The sequence below is a fragment of the Urocitellus parryii genome, chromosome 2 (assembly GCF_045843805.1).
Source record: "Urocitellus parryii isolate mUroPar1 chromosome 2, mUroPar1.hap1, whole genome shotgun sequence".
Lineage (NCBI taxonomy): Eukaryota > Metazoa > Chordata > Mammalia > Rodentia > Sciuridae > Urocitellus > Urocitellus parryii.
In genome coordinates, this window is record NC_135532.1 from 28,078,724 (window position 1) to 28,100,567 (window position 21,844).

The following is a 21,844-nucleotide window of genomic DNA, read 5'->3' on the forward strand; positions in this document are numbered from 1 at the left end:
ACTTCTTCCCCTAAGGAATTTATCCAGTGAGGTGATGACATTCTTATTAGGGTTCTTCAGAGAAATAATCAGTAGGATAGGTGTATGTATATATGTATGAGAGGAAATTTACTAGGGGAATTAGTTCAAGCTATTATGGAGTCTGTCAAAGGCTGTCCGAAAGCTATATAACTAGAGAAGCTGATGGTTTATCTCATTCCAAGGCAAAAAGCTAGAGAACCCAATGGGAGAGGGGGAATTTGCTGGTGCAGGTCTTGTAGTCAGAAAGTCTGGAGAACCTGGAGTTTTGATGTCCAAGGGCAGTAATAGAGGTCCCAGCTCCAGGAGAGAGAACTATGAATTCGCCTTTCCACTGTCCTTTTGTTGTGTCTGGATTCCAGTCAATTGGATAGTACCCGCCCACATCGAGGGCAACCTTCCCCACTTGAGGAGTCCATGGATTTAGTCTTTTCTGGAAACACTTTGAAGACACATCCAATGCTTTACCAGCTATGCAGGTATCCCTTAATCCTACCAAGTTGACACTTAAAACGAAGCTGTCAAAAACACAATAAATTATCACAATGGGGAACAAGATGTATTTGAAAGGTAGAGGGTTTACTGTTACATATTAATTGATGAGTCAATACAAATCTGTTTTACTGTGTACAAGGTGAATTCCATGTTTTATTTTTTCACGTAGCCTTTAATGGTTTTCCTGTCCACTGTTACAAAATGTTTTGATATGCCTAGTTTGACTTTGCTTAAAATAATAATGAATTTAATGAATAATAAGACTTTGGCAAATTCATTTTATCTTTGGCATTTCTACTAATGGCAATTTTTTTTTTCCTCTTCAAAAGTTTTTTAATCAGGTTCTGATGCTTGGGAAAACATCTATCAGTGATTTGTCAGAACATGTGTTTGACTTAATTTTGGAGCTCTACAATATTGATAGTCATTTGCTGCTCTCTGTTTTACCCCAGCTTGAGTTTAAATTAAAGGTAACTGTTATAAAAATAATGTGATTCTGTCACCCAAGTTAGCAAAGAGTATTATATATGGCTATTTAATTCTTAAAAGTAATTTTAACTGAATGTAACAGAACTAGGAGTGTATTACCATTATTTATTTGTGTGTTTGTGTATCTCCAATGCCTGGCATGGTATCTAGCAGATTGTAGCTGGTTGCTGAATGATTAGCAGGATGGTTCTTTCCAGATTGATTCCAGTTTTGGCTTGCCTTTGAGATCATAGCTATACATTTGAGCATTGTTTTCAAAGAATGCATTTTATCGAGTACAGATTTCTTGATTGGGCCATAAGTTGTTTAGTTCATTATCCATATAATGGTAAATATTTTCTTATTCATATTATCTTATTATTGTTGAAAGTTTGTTTGGTTTTCACAGAGTCCTGTGAAATCTTTGGTAGCAAGTCATTACTTTGACATTAAATTATGCTGTTTCATTTGCAGAATTGGAGGACACCCCCCCCTTTTTTTCCTGGTCATTACAATAAAATTAAATAAAGCCAATTATAATGATTAAACTTTCATGGATCCCAGTGTATCACGCAGAAAAATTCCTAAATGATTTCTATGTAAATTTCTTATTTCTAAAAAAATTGATTTGTTTCTAAAACCAAAATAAAACAGTTCACATTGATAGTATGAATACCATAAATAACCCATGAATAATTATTCTTGTTTTAGTCTGGAGTATATTTTTCTCAAGTGAGACATTTGGTTGATTGGTCCCTTGCCCCCTTTTTAATGTGGTTAGCAATTTTAGTTAGGCAAGGCAGTCACACTTCTGATTATTTTTTGGTTTATCTGATTTTCTATAGTAAAAATAAAATAAGTGCTATGTGCATTTTCCTACACACTCTGAAAAATATAAAAATAAGGAAATTATCATCCCTGCTTTCAGCCAACTTAACATCTAGTATGGGAGGAAGAGGAAAAAAAATCCATATCTAATAAGAGTCCAGATATTTTAAGTGTCATAAGAGATACAAACAGCATACAATTGAAGCAAAGGAGACAGCATGCAGAAGCATATAGAGGTAGGAAGGTGCTGGGTGAATTTCTGGAACACAAAAGAATTATAGTTGAAAGGTAGCATAAAGTAAATGTAAATCACTCCTGGATGCTTTGCTCGAAGAACCTTAATGAAGTAGATTTCCAGGTATTAAATCAGACCAGTTGAATCAGAATTTCTGAAAGTAAAGACCAGGCGTCAGGTTTGTTTGTAATCTTTAGAGATGGTTCTAATGTATAGCCAGCACTGATAAGTACTTATTTTGCGGAATAAAGAGATGAGTTAGATCATATTGTGGAGGCTCTTGAACACTAGGATGAGTAAGGCATTGGTTTAAAAAAATTTTGTAATGTGCTATCCATAACAACTTGAGTATTAGTGCTATTTGATAGACCTGATTGCCACACTCTATGTTCAAGTCTACTATTGTGATTTACTTGTTCATTTAACCATTCATTTGTTGAGTGGTACCAAAATCAACAATGAAGTTGAATTTTCATCCCCAGGGTGTCTGCATTATAGAATATACACCAGAAATTTTAATTTTCACATATGCAAAGCTTCATCATTATGCTGCAGAACTTCATTTAGGAATCTGCTCTATGTAGCTTAACTGGCTCTCCTAGTGGGAGACTTCAACACATACTTATTTCTACAAATAGCTAAGAATTACAGTCATACAAAGTTCACTGTTTATTATAGGCCTGGCCTCCTCAGGTGTCCATTCTTAAAAATGACAGTCTTTCAAGACTCTTTAGTAGGTTACGAATGGAAGTAAACCTTAGATGTAGGAGGGGCCCTCTAACATTATCATACTTTTAAGACTGTGTTTTTATGTAGGGTGTACTACCTTAATGTAATTTGAGAAGATTAGCACATTTATGATGAGTTTAATTTTATAAAAAGTGTAGTGGACATTTTTTATGCAAGTTTTTCATTTGGAGTTCATAAAAGTTTTTCTGTTTCTGTGAATAGAAAGATAAGAGAAACCATGGGATAAGGGAAACCATGGGATAAGTCATGTTCTGAACATCTGCTTTATGATTTTAAAATTGGTTATGTTTTGTTGTAGAGCAATGATAATGAGGAACGACTCCAAGTTGTTAAACTACTAGCAAAAATGTTTGGGGCAAAGGATTCAGAATTGGCGTCTCAAAACAAACCACTTTGGCAGTGCTACTTGGGCAGGTATATGATTTTGGTTTCCTTGGAAAAAAGTAATATACATTTATATCTACTTAGATTGCTTTTTTTAAAACAGCATTTATATTTAAGTTGTGTCCTCTGAAATCATTAAAATATATATGGAAAAGACGATATGATACCAGTACAATCATTTGAAGTTTTCAATGTTGATAATGGTATTTCAAAATTTCCCTTTATCTTTTCATTCTATGATGATATATTTTAAAAGCTATCTCACATAGTATTACAACTATAAAATTAAAATATACAATTTCAGAGTCTGAAAATACTTCAGGGAGATGAAACCCCTCCACAAAAAGTTGTATTTAATTAGATTATTTGGAGATAATTAAAAAAATAAGGATATTAGCAAAATTGATAAATAAATGACTTATGTACGTTTCTCTTTCTATCTTTCTGTATTTTTTAATGATGACCTAGCTTTCCTTTTATGCCTTTATTGAGCCACATAATACCTGAAATTGGTTGCAAGATTTTGAGTGTGTTTTTGGATGTTACTTTCCTTTGGGAGAGATTCATTTCATTACCTTTTCACAAAGAGATTCCTGACCTTGAAAATATAAGAGCACTACAAATGCTATGGCTGAAACCATAATTTAACCTTGAGACTAAAGGATAATTTTTATTCTCTTAAATTATTCTGACAACACATTATGCAGTTAAGTCATACACTAACAGGATTTAAAGGTTCTGATTCTATTTTTGTGTTCAAATGTTTGTACTGGTATCATAACGTCTTTTCCATTATAATGATAGAACAGTCAGTGATTTTAAATAATCTTTTGGTTTCATTTTTCTAAATTTGTTAAATGAGTATATAAGCCTTTATAAGTGCCTGTTGAGCTCTAAATTACGAATCTGATTTCTTAGTGTTTACATAGTTCAATAATAATCAAAAAATTTTTTTTGTACCTTTATTTTGTTTGTTTATTTTTATGTGGTGCTGGGGATCTAATCCAGTGCCTCACGCATGCTAGGCAAGACTCTACCACTGAGCCACAACCCCCGCCCATCAATAATAATTTTTTAATGAGGAAGTTAAGATAATAAATATTAGCCTATTGTCACCCCATTGTCACTTATTTTTTTTTCCCTAGAGGTGTTTTTTTTTTTAACTTTAATGCAGTGGAAAGTTCTTGGACAGCAGGGTACAGTATTCTATCATTTTAAATTATGCAACTCCAAGTTCATTTTATTTAAATTTCTGAAAGAGAAATACATTTTTAATGTATAGTCATGTATTGCTTAAATGACAGAGATACATTATGAGAAATGATTAACTTGTGATTTCTTGTTATGTGACCATTTTAGAATGTGCTTACATGATCTAAGATGACTGTGACATGAAGTGAAATTTTTCTGTCTCACTACAACATTAAAGAACCATGGTAATATGGGTTCTGACATTGATTGAAATGTTATGTGGTACCTGGCTGTTATAGACATTTAGTATATTTTAAAATTAGGACTTGTATTATGCAGAATTTACTTTATAGGTTTTCGGTTGGGAAATCCTATTTACGTGACACCTTTTATTACATTGTAATTTTTCCTTTTAATATTAATGACACAAAACTCACATAGAATTAAATAGTACCAACTTTTGGGCTGGGGTGTAGCTCAGTGGTAGACAACTTGTCTAAGGTCTGGGTTTGATTTCCAGCACAAAACACAAGAAAAACACCACGAAAACAACAATAACAGAAATAAATGAAACACAACACCAATTTTTAGTAGCTGTCTTAGAAGATATTTCATTGTATTAATTTGTAATGATAATGAGCTGCATGTGTAATTGAAAAAAGTATGAGTAAGGTATATAGGATTGAATAGTTGAATTCAAAACACTTAGGAAACTTGGAAACTTTATATGGACCCATAGGCCAGATTTTAGTACTTTCTGTACTAGAGAGGGAGGTGGTACTTTATAGAGTTAAAAAAAAAAAAAGTTGAGTAATTTGGTGCTGATTTTGAAGGCTTTTTTCTTCTTTATATAAATGCTAAATTTTATTTCTTACGGTATTGGGTGATACAAAATTTGGTAGTCTTTTGATTTTACAGAACTGAGCCATGTAAAGATATTGAATAGAAAATCATGACTTCACTTTAATGATATTGACACTTAATGTTTTTTAAAAAAGAAAATAATTTTGTATTTCTTTATGAACGAATGTATATAGACTTTGAACACCATCCATTAGTGATAATCTACAAAATATCATATGCTTTCTGATGGAAAACACAATACTGTCTTTGAAGTAGTCTTGCTGAAAATAAAATTGAATCCTAATATGATTATATTTCTAGATATCATTAGCTATGTCTTAAGATTAGGAACCTGTTAATAGATATCAGAATGATAAAATTAGCAAAATCTAAACCATGGGAAAAGTCTATACTTATACATCATACCATTTACTCCAAAAAAATTATTAAAAATGTGGGGGTGGGAACAAAATTAAGAGATTTACATGGCATATCAACCAAAGGGATTTAAATTTTTATAGTGACATAAGTATTTATAGATATAGTTTGCTTTGCTATTATTGGAAACATAAAAATTGTGATGTTTAATTGGATAGGAATAATTTTGGGATAAATTTGAAGTCATGTGATATAAAATAACAGGAGTTTAATGTGACATTCGTGAATGTCCTATATTTAAGAAAAAATACTTTGGAGAAAACTTTTTTTTCCAAACATGGAGTAGGATTTATATAACATTTCTCTGGAAAAAAAATATACACCCATCACATGTACATTTACAACAGATATATTTTGAAAGGTCTTTTTTTTTTTTTTTGTACTGGAATTGAACATAGAGATATTTAATCACTGAGTCACATCTCCAGACCTTTTTTTTATTTTGAGACAGGGTCTTGCTAAGGCTGGCCTCGAACTTGTGATTCTCCTGTCTCAGCCTCCTGAGTCTCTGAGATTACAAGCATGCACCATCTTGACTAGCTGAAAGTATATTTATAGGAAAATATTGTCATTCTAATTCTTACATCTAAGCCAAATATTTAATGTTTAAAAGATTCTCTCAAGTTGCATGGTTCTTAAAATTATGAGATTGCTTTAGTTGATTAATTGATATATAGTCAAAAAATTTGTTAAAAATGGTCTGGCTTCATTTTGGATTTTCCTATATAAATTGACTTTTCTTTAATTCAAAAAATAAAATTGAGTATAGATTAAATACATCTGTTTCTCTTCTAAATATTACTGTGTGCCTTTATATTTTATCAGGTTTAATGATATCCATGTACCAATACGCCTGGAATGTGTGAAATTTGCTAGTCATTGTCTCATGAACCATCCTGATTTAGCAAAGGATTTAACAGGTACTATATACATGTAACAGCAAATATTCCTAGGTGTTCTTAGTGGGCGGGGTGTGTGTGTGTGTGTGTGTGTGTGTGTGTGTGTGTGTGTGTGTGTGTTTGTTTTACAATCCTTACTTTTATAAAGGCAAAAATCTTTGTTGTTTTAGTAGTTGAAATTGTCTTATTCCAATTCATCATCTTGAAAATTATTCTCTGAAGCTATAATCTTTATAGCATAGTTCCTGTGTTGGCTAGAAACACCTATGAAAAGTTACTGTCTTCATGAAAATTAGTTTCTTAGTTAACGGACAGTTCCAAATTTTTTTACAGAATTTGAATTTGAACCGGTGTTGACTGAATAGATTGTTAAGACTCATAGTCTTTAATATTTTAAGAACTAGGTGAGAGTCATTGATTTGTAATTTAATTTCACTGTGCTAGTTGGAGGTAGCTTTAAAACTCTGGATGGCATAAGCCAGTTCAGAAATTTGCATTTATGTACTAATGAGAATATCATATCTATTACTGTTCTGTTCAATTTTTAAATATTATTAAATAGCCCAGAAGATTTAGATTAGTTTAGCAGCCACTATGTCTTCCTTATGAATGTTAGCACTTGCTGTGTTTTTGAGATTAAAAACGTATATAGTCAAAATGCCCTCACAAACTGTTCTCCCTGCTTTTATAGAGTATAGCTACTCAACTGAATTTGGTCTACATACCATCCATGTTTTTATAGCTACCACATGTGTATCTTTCCATAAAGAATGTATAGTATTGGGCTGGAGATGTGGCTCAGCGGTAGCGCGCTCGCTTGGCATGTGTGAGGCCCGGGTTCGATCCTCAGCACCACATACCAACAAAGATGTTGTGTCCGCCGAGAACTAAAAAAAAAATAAATATTAAAAAAATTCATTCCCTCCCTCTCTCTCTCTCTCTCTCTCTCTCTCTCTCTCTCTCTCTCTCTCTCTCTCACTCTCTCTTTTAAAAAAAAAAGAATGTATAGTATTATAATGTGTTTAGAACATTTCATTGAAATATTATTTGAATTTGATGGGAGTTGAACTTGCTGTCTTATTCTACTATTTCTTTTTTTTTCCTTGCTTCTTTCTTTTTATGTTTCTCTCTCTTTTCTGTTGGATGGATTTTCTTTGTTTTAATTTTTCCTTTCTTTTCTGTGGGTTCCAAAGTAAACACTATTTTTTGGTGCTTTGAGTACATAATTGGTAATGAAGTCTAAAATTAACCAGAACTATAGCTTTTTTTCTGAGCAATCACAGACCCTTAAAGGCTTTAACTTATCAGTCTCTCATCTTTCACATTCTTTTAGTCATTTATTTTTTTAAAACTTCCCAATTTGTAGTACATTTTTAAAATATTTATTTTTTAGTTATAGGTGGATACAATGTCTTTATTTTATATTTATGTGATGCTGAGGATCGAACCCAGTGCCCCATGCATGCTAGGCGAGTGCTCTACCTCTGAGCTACAATCCCAGCCCTGTAGTACATTTTTAACTGCCTTTTTTTTTACAGTCTTCCTTATCATTGCTTTTCAAATCTTAATTACTACTACTGAGTTTCTTTTGATAAAGAATACCACGAACTATATTCATTTGTATTTAAACAAAAACTTGTCATAGTAATGCATTTATATTAAATTATTATCAATCATCTAAAGAAGCAGGTATTTTTACCAGTTTCATCCTTTTCCAGGGAGACATCTCACTTTGGAGCTGTCTATCTTCCTTTTCACATCTGGATTGCTTATACAGTTAGCTGCTTCTGTATAGCCTTGATACTGGAACTATGCATTCTTCTTCCCTTCTTTGCCCTCCCTCCACATCGACTCTTTTTTTCTTTCTTCCTCTCTCTTTCCCTTTCTTCCTGTCCTTTTATTTCTCTGCCTGCATGTCTGTGTATCTGTCTGTCTGTTTCACCCTCCTGTCTCCCCATGTCGTCTTTCCTCCTTTTTTCCCTCTGGATATTTCTTTTTTTATAGCATCCTTTTTTTGTGTTATTCGATGTAGTATTTTCTGCTACCATGAATGTTAGTTTTGTGGGGAGTTCTTTTCCTCTACAAAATGTTTTTAGTAACTGCCCCCCCCCACACCACCATTTTATTGTTTTTGTGTCTGTTTTCTTTGTTAAAAACATTTCCTCAAAATGCTTGGTAATTTGAAGCTGTTTAATGGGAACAGGAATGTGACTAAATGAAAAGCCACTTGGAAATTTCTGAGATTATGAATGGATCTGTCAACTCTGAACTTTAGGGTTATAAGGGTGAGTTATTTGTGGGAAGACCCTTACTTTAGATATTTCTACTTTAGTGGGTCGGATTTCCATGAAGAACGTCCTTTCTGTAAGGACAGTGGATTTCTGCATTCACATTTCTTGTCTGTTGTTTACTTAATATTCTTTTAGATTATGATGTCCATGCCCTCAACTGTTTGGGTATTCCCCACGTTAGAGATTCTTTAATTTGCACTATTTTCTTTAGGATCAGTTTGAAATGGCATAGGGGTAATCTTCTAGATGGGTTGTTGTATTTTCTCAGTTTTCATCCAGGTGCCCCTTCTCCCTTCTTCTCCATTGCCTGAAGCTCCAGAAGTACTTGTACAGTTCCTATGACTTTTGTATAATGTGTAATATATGGATTGGTTTACCAATTTCCCCTTTACTGGCTAGGAATTTTGTTTTCTTGAAAATCTAAAGTTATATTTGTTCACTTACTTTCCAAAGTCTAGTTTTTTCTCTCCTTTTGTGTCTCACTTGTTCATACCATTCTTAAAGATTTATTCTTGAAAGTATTTAGGTATGACTTATCTCAAATATTTTTTTATTTGTTATTGTTAGATATACGTGAAGTAGAGTATATTTTGACATATTATACATACATAGTGTATAACTTATTCTAATTATGATCCCATTCTTGTGGTTGTGTATGATATGGAGTTTCATTGGTGTTCCAATATATTTTTTAGTTTTATTATTCATCTTTAAGAAGCTTAAAGAATTCGAAATAATTCAGTATGAAAAACTGGTCATATTCTCTTAAAATTTATTATTAAAATTTATTTTAATGGTATCAAAATGATACCATTAAAATAAATTCTTCGTTTATTTTTAGGCTTTCATTTTAGATTTTGAATTTTCTCACTTTTATACAGTGTTTGTCATTTTTTTCATTTGTTTAAGTATAATCAGACCTTAGTGTTTTTTTTCTTTTCAACTTGTAGCAGTCTGTACCAAGTTAAATTATACATGACTACAGAGAGCTTCTCTTTCTTTGAATTTGCTCTCATGTTAGGTCACATAGGTTGTAAAGGATTTACAAAGTAGGAAAGAGATAGTGCTGGGAATTAACTGCCAAAGTTTATTGTTCCTTCTTAGGTCTCTGTTGGCTTTTTCTCTTTCCTGATGACCTTAGATATAGTCTCTCATTTTTTTTCCCCTTGAACTTTTATTTATTTTTTTATTGATTATTTTAATTGTACATGACAGTAGAATGTTTTGATAAAATTATGCATGCATATTTAATATCTTATTCTAATTAGTACCCCATTCTTGTGGATGTACACAATAATGGGATTCGCTTTTTTTTTTTTTTTTCATATATTCTTCGAACTTTCTAACTGCCATCCCTTTTCTACAGATGAGGGCTATATTCTATCTATTTATTTCATTTTATAGAAGATTTCTGTCTTATTTCTTTCTTCCCTACGTGAAATATGGTGGCAGATCTTCTGAGATTTTCACTGCTAGAGAGTGACGAAACTCTAATGAGAGTAAGAAAACAATCCTTCATTTTGTTTGAAGGTGAAAGCTTTGATTTTTATCACTTTCTATCAGATCTTCAATTATAATATTTTCTTTTAAGCTCACCACCGCTAATATTTTAAATTCCATGGGCTTCATTCCTGACCAGGACTATCATCTTACTTTCTGCATATGAACCTTGTGCTGCAGTGGTTCTCAACCCCAGCAGATCCAGCGCTTCTCTTAATCAAATAACTTATAATTCTACTTTTGATGTCCTTAAATAAAATTTGTAAAGTAATTTACTTAATGTAATTAAAAAATTATATCCAGATGTAATGTATAGTTAGGGAAAGAATGGATAGGACAGTAGGCAGGGAGACTATGTGCTGAATGGGTCTTGGCCATTCACGGCAATGGGTCTCCCTTGTTTTCCTCTAGCCTAGAACATTGACCTTGACCATCTCAGGCTATTACCTGTAATTCTTTAGACAAATGTATTACTTTTCTGAAAGTTAAACCTCAAAGTAATTTACATGCTTTGTGTTAGTTGATGCACAGGTGCATTATAGATTCTAATGTTATCTGAGGGTCACTAAATGTTCTGAATTTTGTGAATTTAAAGAAAGATTATTTAGCTTATAACATCTTAATAATTTAGGTGTAGGCTATCTTTGGAATTTAGAATGCAGAGCTAAGAGAGGGGAAGTCAAAGAATAGTTCTCAATTGGTAAGCCACTGTTAACATTTATATAGATTTTTGGCACTCCTTGCATTCAGCCAAAGTCGGCATCTCTTGTCTCTTTAGGTCTCTGAAATTTTTAAATATTTCCTGGGTTCTGTTCTGAAAATGAGCTTGTTTAATGTTTTCTTTCTCATTTGGATTTCATCCTTTTCCTTTGTCCTGTGTCATTTACCTGTGTTGTATCTGTCAAAATTTTGTTGACAGATCATCTCTTGCTATGATCTCTTTTATGTTTCTCCTTTAACCATTTTAGTAGAGTTTCAGGAGTAAGCAGAAATATGTTATACACACAGATCTATCTTCTTTTGCTGGTAGTAATTGTGAGATTCAGTCTTGTGACTTTAGCCAGATTTTGAGGGATGCAGCCATATTGTGAAGAATATTAGTAGATGCTTTGTTATGCTAATAATTGAGAATTTCTTTTTTCTTCTCCATTATTACTTTCTCCTCTCAGTTGATGTCTATGAAATAATAATAATATTTGTGTATACTTGTTTAACATGAATGACTAGTTTTAGAGAAGTTGTGAAGCATCTTAAAATTGATGGAGTGTCATTGGATTTTTTTTCTTTCTACGTGACACATAAAATAGTATGTGATGCTTTTGGAGTACAGTTAACTATAAAACTTCTGTATGTATCTTGGTAAGGATAGGAATTTGAGCTCTTTTAACATGTTCATTTGAAATCATAGTGCTAAATTTACTGGGTTAGGTAAACAACATTTGCATTTCTTTAGAAGTTTTTTCTAGCAACATGTAGTCTTTCTCACTTTTAGAATAGTTTCTATTAATACAGCATGTGCAAAGTGGAGGGGTTATGACATGGGCAGTGATGTTATGGGTGCTTGAATCATAATTGTTTGTTAAAACTGTTTCTAGAGAATTAAATCTACTCAAAATCAAAAATACTTTTTGTGTATAGGCAAGACTATTTTTAGTAACCCAAACAACCAAATTTCTCTCTCATAATAAAAAGATGAGTAGTATTTTGTTTAATTTGTGTTTAGTTTTTGGACCTAAAGCCTAAGATTTCATTACTGAAGTATGTTAAATTTGTTTTCCAGTTTACTCATTGCTATGAATGAACTCTATGTTTTTGACTCATAATTGTGAAATCTGTTTCATTTCTTCTATCTTTCCCTTGGCCTTTTCTCATTTAGTCGAACTGCCCCAAAATCTTTCTTATTCTGTTTCTTGGCTGCCAATATCTCAATTTTATTCTTTCAGTAACCTTATTCAGGGTTTCCTTAATTTCAGGAAAGAAATTCTAATACTCTAGCCTTTTCCCAATAGCACAGCTTGACTTGAGTGTTTTATCTACTTATATGGAAAACAAAAACGAAATGTTTAACATTGATAGAATTTTGTTCATTTCTATGATTTGCTTAATTAATGAAGTTAGAAACTACTTAATTTGCTTCCTTGCCCAGCCAATGAGGAGAGAGGTTTTACTGTTCAGTTGCATGTAAGCATTATTATTTGATTGAAGGGCTGACCTTTCTCCTCTTCCTTTCTCTTCCTTTTTCTGGCTCTTGACTTTCTTGAAATATTGAACCTTCTACTTAGGTTTTGTTTTTGCTGTGGTTTATTTTCACAGGTTTTCTGCAATCTTTTTAAACATTTTAATTGTTAAAGTTTCCATTTTAATCAAAGAGTATATTATCTTTCAGAGTATCTTAAAGTGAGGTCACATGACCCTGAGGAAGCTATTAGGCATGATGTTATCGTGTCTATAGTTACAGCTGCTAAAAAGGATATTCTTCTGGTCAATGATCACTTACTTAATTTTGTGAGAGAGCGAACATTAGATAAACGGGTAAGTAGAAATAAGTAATAATAAGTAGGTTTTTATTTTTAATATTTGAAAATAGTATTTCACTTGAAAATACTGTTTTTTAATAAATATAGTAGTTAAATTCAGTATCTGGGGCTTGAAGGAAAGTGAAGGGAAATGAAAAACTACTACTACAGTTTACTGAATTTGTACAATAGAAGCAGTTTTACATTATAAAGAAAACTTTTTTATTTTTATTTTAAGTGGAGAGTGCGTAAAGAAGCTATGATGGGACTTGCCCAAATTTACAAGAAATATGCTTTACAATCAGCAGCTGGAAAAGATGCTGCAAAACAGATATCATGGATTAAGGACAAATTGCTACATATATATTACCAAAATAGTATTGATGATCGGTAAGGACACTATATATGTGTATTTGATGATTTGGGGTGTAATTTCTTGATCTGTTGCTTTATGCAAACTGTTTTGATTGCCACTTTAAATTTTCTCCTTAGTTTTTATTACAAAGGAAATGAAATGAGTAGTTTCTCTTTTTCACCAAAGCCACAAAAGAAGCAGTAATGTGCACAACTTTAGGGATGGGTACAATTTTTATATTATTTTTTATGCATTATTTGTGAACAGAGTTAAATCTGAAAGTAGGAATATATCTAGTTATAATTTAATTTTGTTTCATTATTGTGTTATAAGGAGTCTCAGTTTTTTCAAATGAAATTCAAATAAAAATAAACTGGATTAAGGGCATTTTAAATAGAACCAATTCCTAGTCAAGGCTAAATACAGTTTATAAATTTGTTTAAAAATACATTATCTGCCTAAGGATAGATCTTGTATGGATCTCAGTCCTTTCACAATCAGTAAAGCCACAAATCCTGTTTACAGTCTGAATTGACAGCTTATTAGTGGGATCTAAATGGTTATGCCTATAGCATGTTAGAGTGAGAAAAGAAGCATAGGTTTGTATCAAAATTTGGAGATTTGTAGAAATTAGAACTTGAGGTCTTAGGGGTTAACATTATCTAAGAAATTTATTTTCATAAAAGTAGTTTTTAGACTTTTTGAGTGGCTGGTATTAGTGTATAGAATTTGCATTATGACTTGCTAGTACATTTCTTTCTTTTTTGGGGAGAGGGGGTAGTGCCTCTTCTTCTGGGCCTCTTCATGCAGTAAGCCATGGTGGGGGGAAACAGAGGTGCCATCAAAGCTCTAGGCTAACAAAGGAAATGAGAGAGAGGACTTAGTAATTTCTGAGTACTTTTAACCAGGCTGTTTTTCATGATAATAACTTTAAAAAGTCAGGAATTTGTTTAATATGTATTTATTGTATGTTTTAGAATTTTACATACAAATTTAGTACATTTAAAAAGAGTCAACATGGTCCCTTCTTTGTGCTTTTATAGATTACTTGTTGAACGGATCTTTGCTCAATACATGGTTCCCCACAATTTGGAAACTACAGAGCGGATGAAGTGCTTATATTACTTGTATGCCACATTGGATTTAAATGCTGTGAAGTATGTCTCAAATGTCACACTCTTCTTTTCATCTTTTGCACTATTGGATTTTATGGAAAAGAAACCACAAATAGCTTTATTTGAAAATGTAAACTATGTACTGTAAACATTGTTTTAAAGGGTCAAGACACAATAAAATACTCAACTTTTTTTCTTTTTTTAAGAAGTTTTGTCAAAATGAGATCAAGCAACTTAAAGCAATTAAAAAGTAGAACTAATTGATTTGGAATCTTTTAGAATTTGATTTTTTTCTAAGGTTTTCATATTGTTGGTATCTCAAGAAATGTGATATACCTATTTTTTTTTCCCTTAAGGTGTTAGAAAGGTCCATATTATGAAAATACTATCATCTGATTCTTAAGTGGTACTGATTTAAATTATGATATAAAGCAGTAGGACACAAACTTTTGTGCTACATACCCTCAACACAGTATTATAGTTTAGTAAAAGGGTAAGCACAAATTGTGTGTGTGTGTGTGTATGTGTGTGCGTGCGTGCGCGCGCATGAGTTTGTTAATTTACTTGCCATACTGGGGATTGAACCCAGTACATTTTACTACTGAGCTGTACACCCAGCCTTTTTTATTTTATTATGAGTCAGGGTCTCATTAAATTCCTAAAGCTGGCCTTGTACTTGCATTCCTCCTGCCTCAGCTTCTATAGTTGCTGTGTGTTACCATACCTGACTACAGATATATTTTTATGATCACATTTTATTCAAAAAGTACCTTTGGATTCTAGGTAGTGAGTTAATATTTGAGACATGGAAGACACATTGCTAATCTAATTGAATCAAATTAAGGATTAAGAAGTTGAGGTCTAGGGATTTACTGTAGATCTTAGAAAGTGTAAACCCATAGTAGTCCAGTGGTTTACAACTATTGAGAATTAACATGTTCAGAAATTGGAGTTTGAAAGAGCCATATGTAATTTTCATTTGTACTTCTGCTTAATGGGACTTAAGACTTCATTTCCTCCTTAGTAAAAATTATACATTACTGATAATTTATATAGAAATGTACATTCCTTGATACCCATTGTATTTCAGGCACTGAAATATGCATTGTCTATGAATAGTTTGGCATTATAATGGAAAAGTAGTTGCAAAAGACATACTGTGACCCATAAAGCTTAAAATATTTATTATCTGGCTTTTTATAGGGAGAAATAAAACCCTATACAGCCTCTAATTCAAGTAGTATTTTTCTGATTTTACATATAGTAAACTGAATTACACAGAAATAATTAACTTGCATAAAGTCAAATCAGTTTTAGTAAGAGAACCATGTTTCAAAATCAGTTCTTCTTGGTTCCAAAAGTCATTGTTTCCTACTGTATGTAGTAAAATATACTAACTATATTTAATTTTATTACATATATTGTAAATTTTTCACTGCAATTGGAATGCATCTTAAAATAGTCACTTGTTGTAGTTTAATTGGTGGTTCTTTTTCTTATGGTACAGTTGATAGCCTCTTAGATTGGATGAGATGTGGCATATATATCCTGTTTGAAACAGTCTTATTGGAAATCGAAGCATATCTTGACTCCTTGACTCAATTCAAATATCATTCAGCTGTAAAAATGAAGTGAAGATGCTTCTAAACAAAAATTGAGAATTTGCTATTTCAGATCTTATGTGAAAAAATTACTTAAAGAGTTGTTTGGTTTTTTTTGTAAGAAAGAGAGGATATGGAAGAAGCAACAAAAATTTCAAATATATTTGCAAATCTAAATAAAGGATTATAAAAATAATAAGGTTTTTTTTTGATAAGGATGATGTAGATTTAAAAGTAAGCATGCATCTAGGCTGATATTTAATCAGCATACTCCCTGCAATTAATTGTATGTGAACTCTCTCAAGTGTCCCTGGAACCCTCCGTCCCATAGTTCCTTGTGTCTAGTCATAGAAGGAGGGTCTCCAGGACATTCTTCTACTGCCCACTGTTCTGGTTGGTGCCATGACATTGTGAAAAATTTTGGACCTTATCAGACATAAAACATGTAAGATAATAGGTAAGTAATATGCACTAAAAAGTGTTCTAATGTTCTTTTATCATGTAAGAGTAAAACTATAGACATGTCAACTAATGAGACCATATGTCAGGTACACATTTTAGAAATTTAACAGTCACCTTTAAAAGAATGGAATTAGTACAGAGTTTCCAGATCCAGGGAATGAAAAAGAATTAATAAAAACTTAATACTAGAAATAGAAAATAAGAAAAATAATTGTAAGTAGAAACACAAATTATAAATAGTACTTATAAAACAAACCATATCAGACATTACTCTTCACTTAAATGATAAATATATTTGATTGAATTTAAAAATAAAGCACTCATTAATAAGAGATATTCTGAAAAATAATGCCACTGAAATGTTGAAAGTAAATTTTACTTTAGGCCTGTCCTTGAAAAGACTTTGATTCTACAAAAATAGTTTGTGAATAAAATATAACTGTTTAAGTTAGGTATATATCATTTTATCCTCACCAACTTTGGAATTAACTGATCCACAGTAATACTTGCCAAAATTTTAGTATTTACCTGTGTTTTCTCCAAAGACCATTACATTCTTTATTCTGTAATGATAATAAATTACATAAATGTGAGCTATTATGTATAATAAAATTAAAATATCTACAAATATACCATCCAACTTGTGAACTTGTTGCCCTTCCATCTTCCTATCTTTTTCCCAGAGATAACCTCTAGTCTCTCGTTTCTCTCATCTCCTATAAAAAATACCTTTGTGTACGTATGGATGTGTAGGTATCCCTTAATAATATTTCTGCTTCTTTTTGAACTTGATGAAAATGGAATAATTTTGTGTATTGTCTCGTGACTTTTTTCATTCTTGTGTTTCACAATTCATCTGTATTATCATAAATAGTGAAAGACTATTTATTCACTGCAGTATAGAATTACATTATGTCATTAAACCACAATTTTATTTCATTTTTTCACATTGGAAATTTGTCTCAATAGAGAGAATGGATGTGTGTCTTAATTCTTTTCATGGTATTTATTGGGAATTGTACTCGTCAGGCCTGCAGTCCACCACTGAGCTGTACTCCAAACCCTTTCTTTCTCTCTCTCCCTCCCAGTCCCCTCCCTCCCTCCCTCGCTTCTTCCTTCCTTCTAGTCGTATTATAAATATTTAAAGTTTAGTGCATGCCTTCAGGGGTTTCTCTAAGGTATAATTACATATTTTCCTTAATTTAGCTACATTTTGGAATCACCTTGAGAGATTTAAACAAAACCGACACCTGTATCTCTCCTTAAAAGCTTCTCATTAAATTTGCCTGGAAGACAGTCTGGGCATTAGGGGTTTCAGAAAAACATTCAGGAAATTCTAATGGACAGTCAGTTTGGAATCACTAGTGTATAGCTAGGAGTAGAATTGCTGAGTATGTTTATTTTCATCATTATAAGCTAGTATTGAATTGATACTACTTTATAATTCTACCAGTGGTTTCTGAATTTCTACATTCTCCTGTATATTATCAGACATCTTAAATTTTTGCTAGTTTTTTGAATATTTATCTTTAATTTTCCTGAATATTGATAACACTGATCTTTTCATAGCTTTATGGACTGTTAATGTTCTAATATTATCATAGTTCTTACCACTTGTGTATTGTAACACCTGTCTTTATCATTTAAATTACCATTCTAGCCCAGAAGGTGTTTAAATGTATGACCTTCTTTAGTCTGGAAAGGGCTTTAAAATAGCTCCTTGGTAGGCAGGTTCCTGGTGAGAACTTGTTTGGTAAGGATTCTTTCTTATTGTTGAAAGAAGCATATATTTTATTCTGTGACTGTTTTCTTTTGGGGAAGACAAGATATTTCCTAAATGTAAGACTTTTGACATGAACCAATTTTTGGATAATCCTGAGCAAATGAAATATCTTGATTATTGAAAAAGAGGCAAGCTTAAGTACCATCTGATAATGGTGTGTATTTCCACCTCCAACATGTTTCCTAGAACTTTTTTTCATTATGAGAGTAGAGGTTAGTATCACATGTCTTAGTTGTGATCTTTTTCATTTAGTTGGTTCTCATCTAGACAGAGTCTGAAGGGTGACTTGCCCAGTTGGAAGCCGAAGATTTAGAACTTTTGGTATGGTTAACAGGAACATCTGAAAGAGAATTGACTGTTTAAAATGCTGCATAATAAAAGAGTATCCGGGTTCTAGCCAGAGTTTTCACATTAAAGTGACAGAACTAGAATTTAGACTATGAATAAATAAATGGATATTTCTCTTCTTATTGTAATATTGCTTCTCTTAGTATAGCGTTTTTCCCCCACCAGAAGAAAGGCTATTTAGATAGGCAGTAAACAAGAACAAATTGCTGCTTAATGATTGTATAAAAATACTTGAGAGGACAGTAAGCTAAATGTGTTTTATATGAGTTCTTAGACAATGATGGTCACTTTTAAATTTCAACTATTGTTGTAGCTTATGGTGGGCTTTAGAATTGTTTGAGATTTCATCTTTAATAACTACAGTAGATTAAATAATTTCCTCTTTGTTTTAAGTAAAAGCAAGTCTCAACATCCAGGTCTTTCAGAAATTGTAAGTTATGATTAGTAATATGAAAGAGAATGCATTGACTTTGGATTTCAGAAGTAATTTCACAGACAACTACCCTGCTTCCTTAAAAGTTATATTTTAATTATGTAACATATAGTTTTTAGGTTTTTATAGTCTTCTGGAGAATGGACATTTTGCTTTCAGTGTTTATATTAATAAATTATGCCAATGAAACTTCCTGAAATTTTAATAACTTGAAAATAATAATAAAGTATAACTGTTTAAATTTCACATTCTAAATTGAAAATGCCCTAATACTGTTGTTTTGTGAGTGTCTTTTTTTTGTATCAGAGATTGAACTTTGCGGCACTCAATCACTGAGCCACATCCCCAGCCCCATTTTGTATTTTATTTACAGACAAGGTCTCACTGAGTTGCTTAGTGCCTTACTTTTTTACTGAGGCTAGCTTTGAACTAAAGATCCTCTTGTTTTAGCCTCCCAAGCTGCTGAGATTACAGGTGTGGGTCACCTCACCCCGCAAGTATAATTTTAAAGTGACTGCTGTACAGAAATTTAAGTTTCCAGATTCAAACTAGTTATTGCCTTTAAGAAATCCAAAGGCATTTTAAAACATTTTAAAGGAGAGAATGGAAAATTAAGCAATCTTCTTTCCATCAAAGGAAAAAGAGATGTTTTATATGCTTCTGTTTTTATTACTTACTTGGCAGTGCTTTGTGTGTATGGTCACAGAGGTTAATGAAGTATAGATAATTGAAAATAAACCAATGAAAAATATTTTTTAAATTTCTTTTTAAAATTTTAAAATGTGTGGCTCTGATATTCTATAACTTAATATATTGTTAACACTAGTTGTTCTTTGATTTATATATCTTTTTTAATTACCTAAGTTCTTTTTTGATTTAAATTTCTGCCCAAGAAAAAGACATTTATTAGGAAGATATCAGGATTTTTGCCAAATTGAAAGAATATTGACTTTTAGCATAAATAATTCCTGTCAGCTTAAATGTAATACAATACCTGTTTTAGGAAAAAAATCCCCATTTTTTTTCATAACTATACCTCTTTTCTGTTTCTGTCATGGATTCTATTTTATTCCACCTTCCGCAGGATCTTCTTCATTTTTTCCTTTATTTATTAAATTTACAATTTCTCCAATTTATACCCTTAGCCTACAAAAGTGCTCTTATTAACGGTAAATACAGCTTACTTTTAGACAAGGCAAAACACAACCACTGTGAATTTCTTCTTTTGATCCTGTTTTTTTTTATTGTTATATTTGACTGTCCCCCCCCCCATCATCAATTACTAAGTCCTGTGAATTTTCCTATGTCATCTTTGGTAATTTGAACCCTTTTTAATAGTTATGTACTTAGACAATTCTGGAAAGATTTTTTTTAACCTATTTTATATGTTTGTGTTTTTTAGAGCATTGAATGAAATGTGGAAATGTCAAAATCTGCTCCGACATCAAGTAAAGGATTTGCTTGACTTAATTAAGCAACCTAAAGTAAGCTAAATTTTAAAGGAAAAATTTCTTTTGATGTTGTTTTGTAAAACACACACATTTTAATTGCTGTTTACCATTGCTGCTTTGTATTAACTGTGGAAGAGTTCTGACTAAAGATAGAACTTAAGATTCCTAACTTAGCTGTAATTTTTAAGAAACTTATTACATAGAAAAATTTTAAGAGTTTACTAAATCTGCAAAAGGTGATAGCCATCAGAAAAGAGAATGTACTTCTGTGCATTCAAAAGTTTTTTGGTATCTTTAAAAATAAAGAAATAAACAATAACTCAGTGTTATTGAAAGCTTAAAAAATAGAATAAAATTACACTTTTATTTTGCCACACGAATACTCTCCACATCTTTGTATACTCTTAGGATTTTAGAAAGTTTTTATAATCAGGTAATTATAGTACAGTATCTTTGTATTTTCTCTTCCAGTTAATATTATGGTGATTTTAATGTGTTGCTTGAACATCTAATTATAGTCAAATGATAATATTCATCTAGTAAAGTATCATTTTCTTTTTGGGTATTTAGAATGATTTCAGTATTAGGTAGGCCTATAAATGTTATAATTCATCCAAAACATATTGCATTATTGTACCTGCTTATTTTAAATTGTACCTGCTTATTTTAAATTGCATTGAGGGAAAACAACAGTATTATCTTTTATTTCTTCTTTAGTCCACAATGATCTCTTCAGACCCTTTCATCACACAAACCTCGTATTTGTAGGACAGTCAGTAAAGCAGTATAGTTTTATCTAAAAGGAGAAAGCTTCCAATTTCTCTGGGCATAATTTGACTAATTGCTTTAAAAAATCCATAAATTAACAGCAGTTGTTTTAGAGATTTGTAGTGATTCTCTAACTTTTTTTTTTAATCTTTAAGTATGATTTGAAGATTTCAAAGATATTATACCATTTGTTTGCCTAATTGAAGCTTATGTCTGAGAGGTATTTTCGTTTTGTAAGCTAACAATAAACTCTTTATGTTTTATGGAATATATATAACCTGTTTTCTATGATTGTTGAGTGTATTGAACCTGTTGGAATATGTGTTTTCCCTTATGATAAATGACTTAAAAAAACAATTCAGTGATTTTTCTGTTTTCTTTTTCTGAACCCTAAATTAGTGTATTTCAGTCAATAGGCATGTGTTTTGTTGAGTATTATTATGCAGTAAGTCATTGTGTTTCAGTGAGTAATCTGGGCATTAAGTGCTGTTACTTTGAGCAGTATTAATTTATTTCCTCTGGCCAAACATGCAACAGTGTTACATAAAAATAAGAGATGTTCTTATATTTATGTGTATAGAATTCTTGACTTGGAGTATCATTGAAATCATAATAACCAGGTAGTATGCTAAATATGTAGATCATGTATAGCACATTCATATCATGTTGCTC

General features: G+C 31.7%; 1 protein-coding gene across 6 annotated transcripts in view; it reads left to right on the plus strand.

Moving 5' to 3' along the window:
- Pds5b (PDS5 cohesin associated factor B) overlaps positions 1–21,844 on the plus strand; it is a 195,783-nt gene that overhangs the window by 92,558 nt on the left and 81,381 nt on the right. For all 6 annotated transcript variants that reach the window (XM_026395124.2, XM_026395125.2, XM_026395128.2 and 3 more), the window contains exons 8-14: positions 843–983; positions 3,093–3,208; positions 6,476–6,570; positions 12,727–12,872; positions 13,095–13,246; positions 14,255–14,368; positions 20,356–20,437. In XM_026395124.2, the coding sequence (XP_026250909.1) occupies positions 843–983; positions 3,093–3,208; positions 6,476–6,570; positions 12,727–12,872; positions 13,095–13,246; positions 14,255–14,368; positions 20,356–20,437 (846 nt within the window). The remainder of the gene's footprint in view (positions 1–842; positions 984–3,092; positions 3,209–6,475; positions 6,571–12,726; positions 12,873–13,094; positions 13,247–14,254; positions 14,369–20,355; positions 20,438–21,844) is intronic.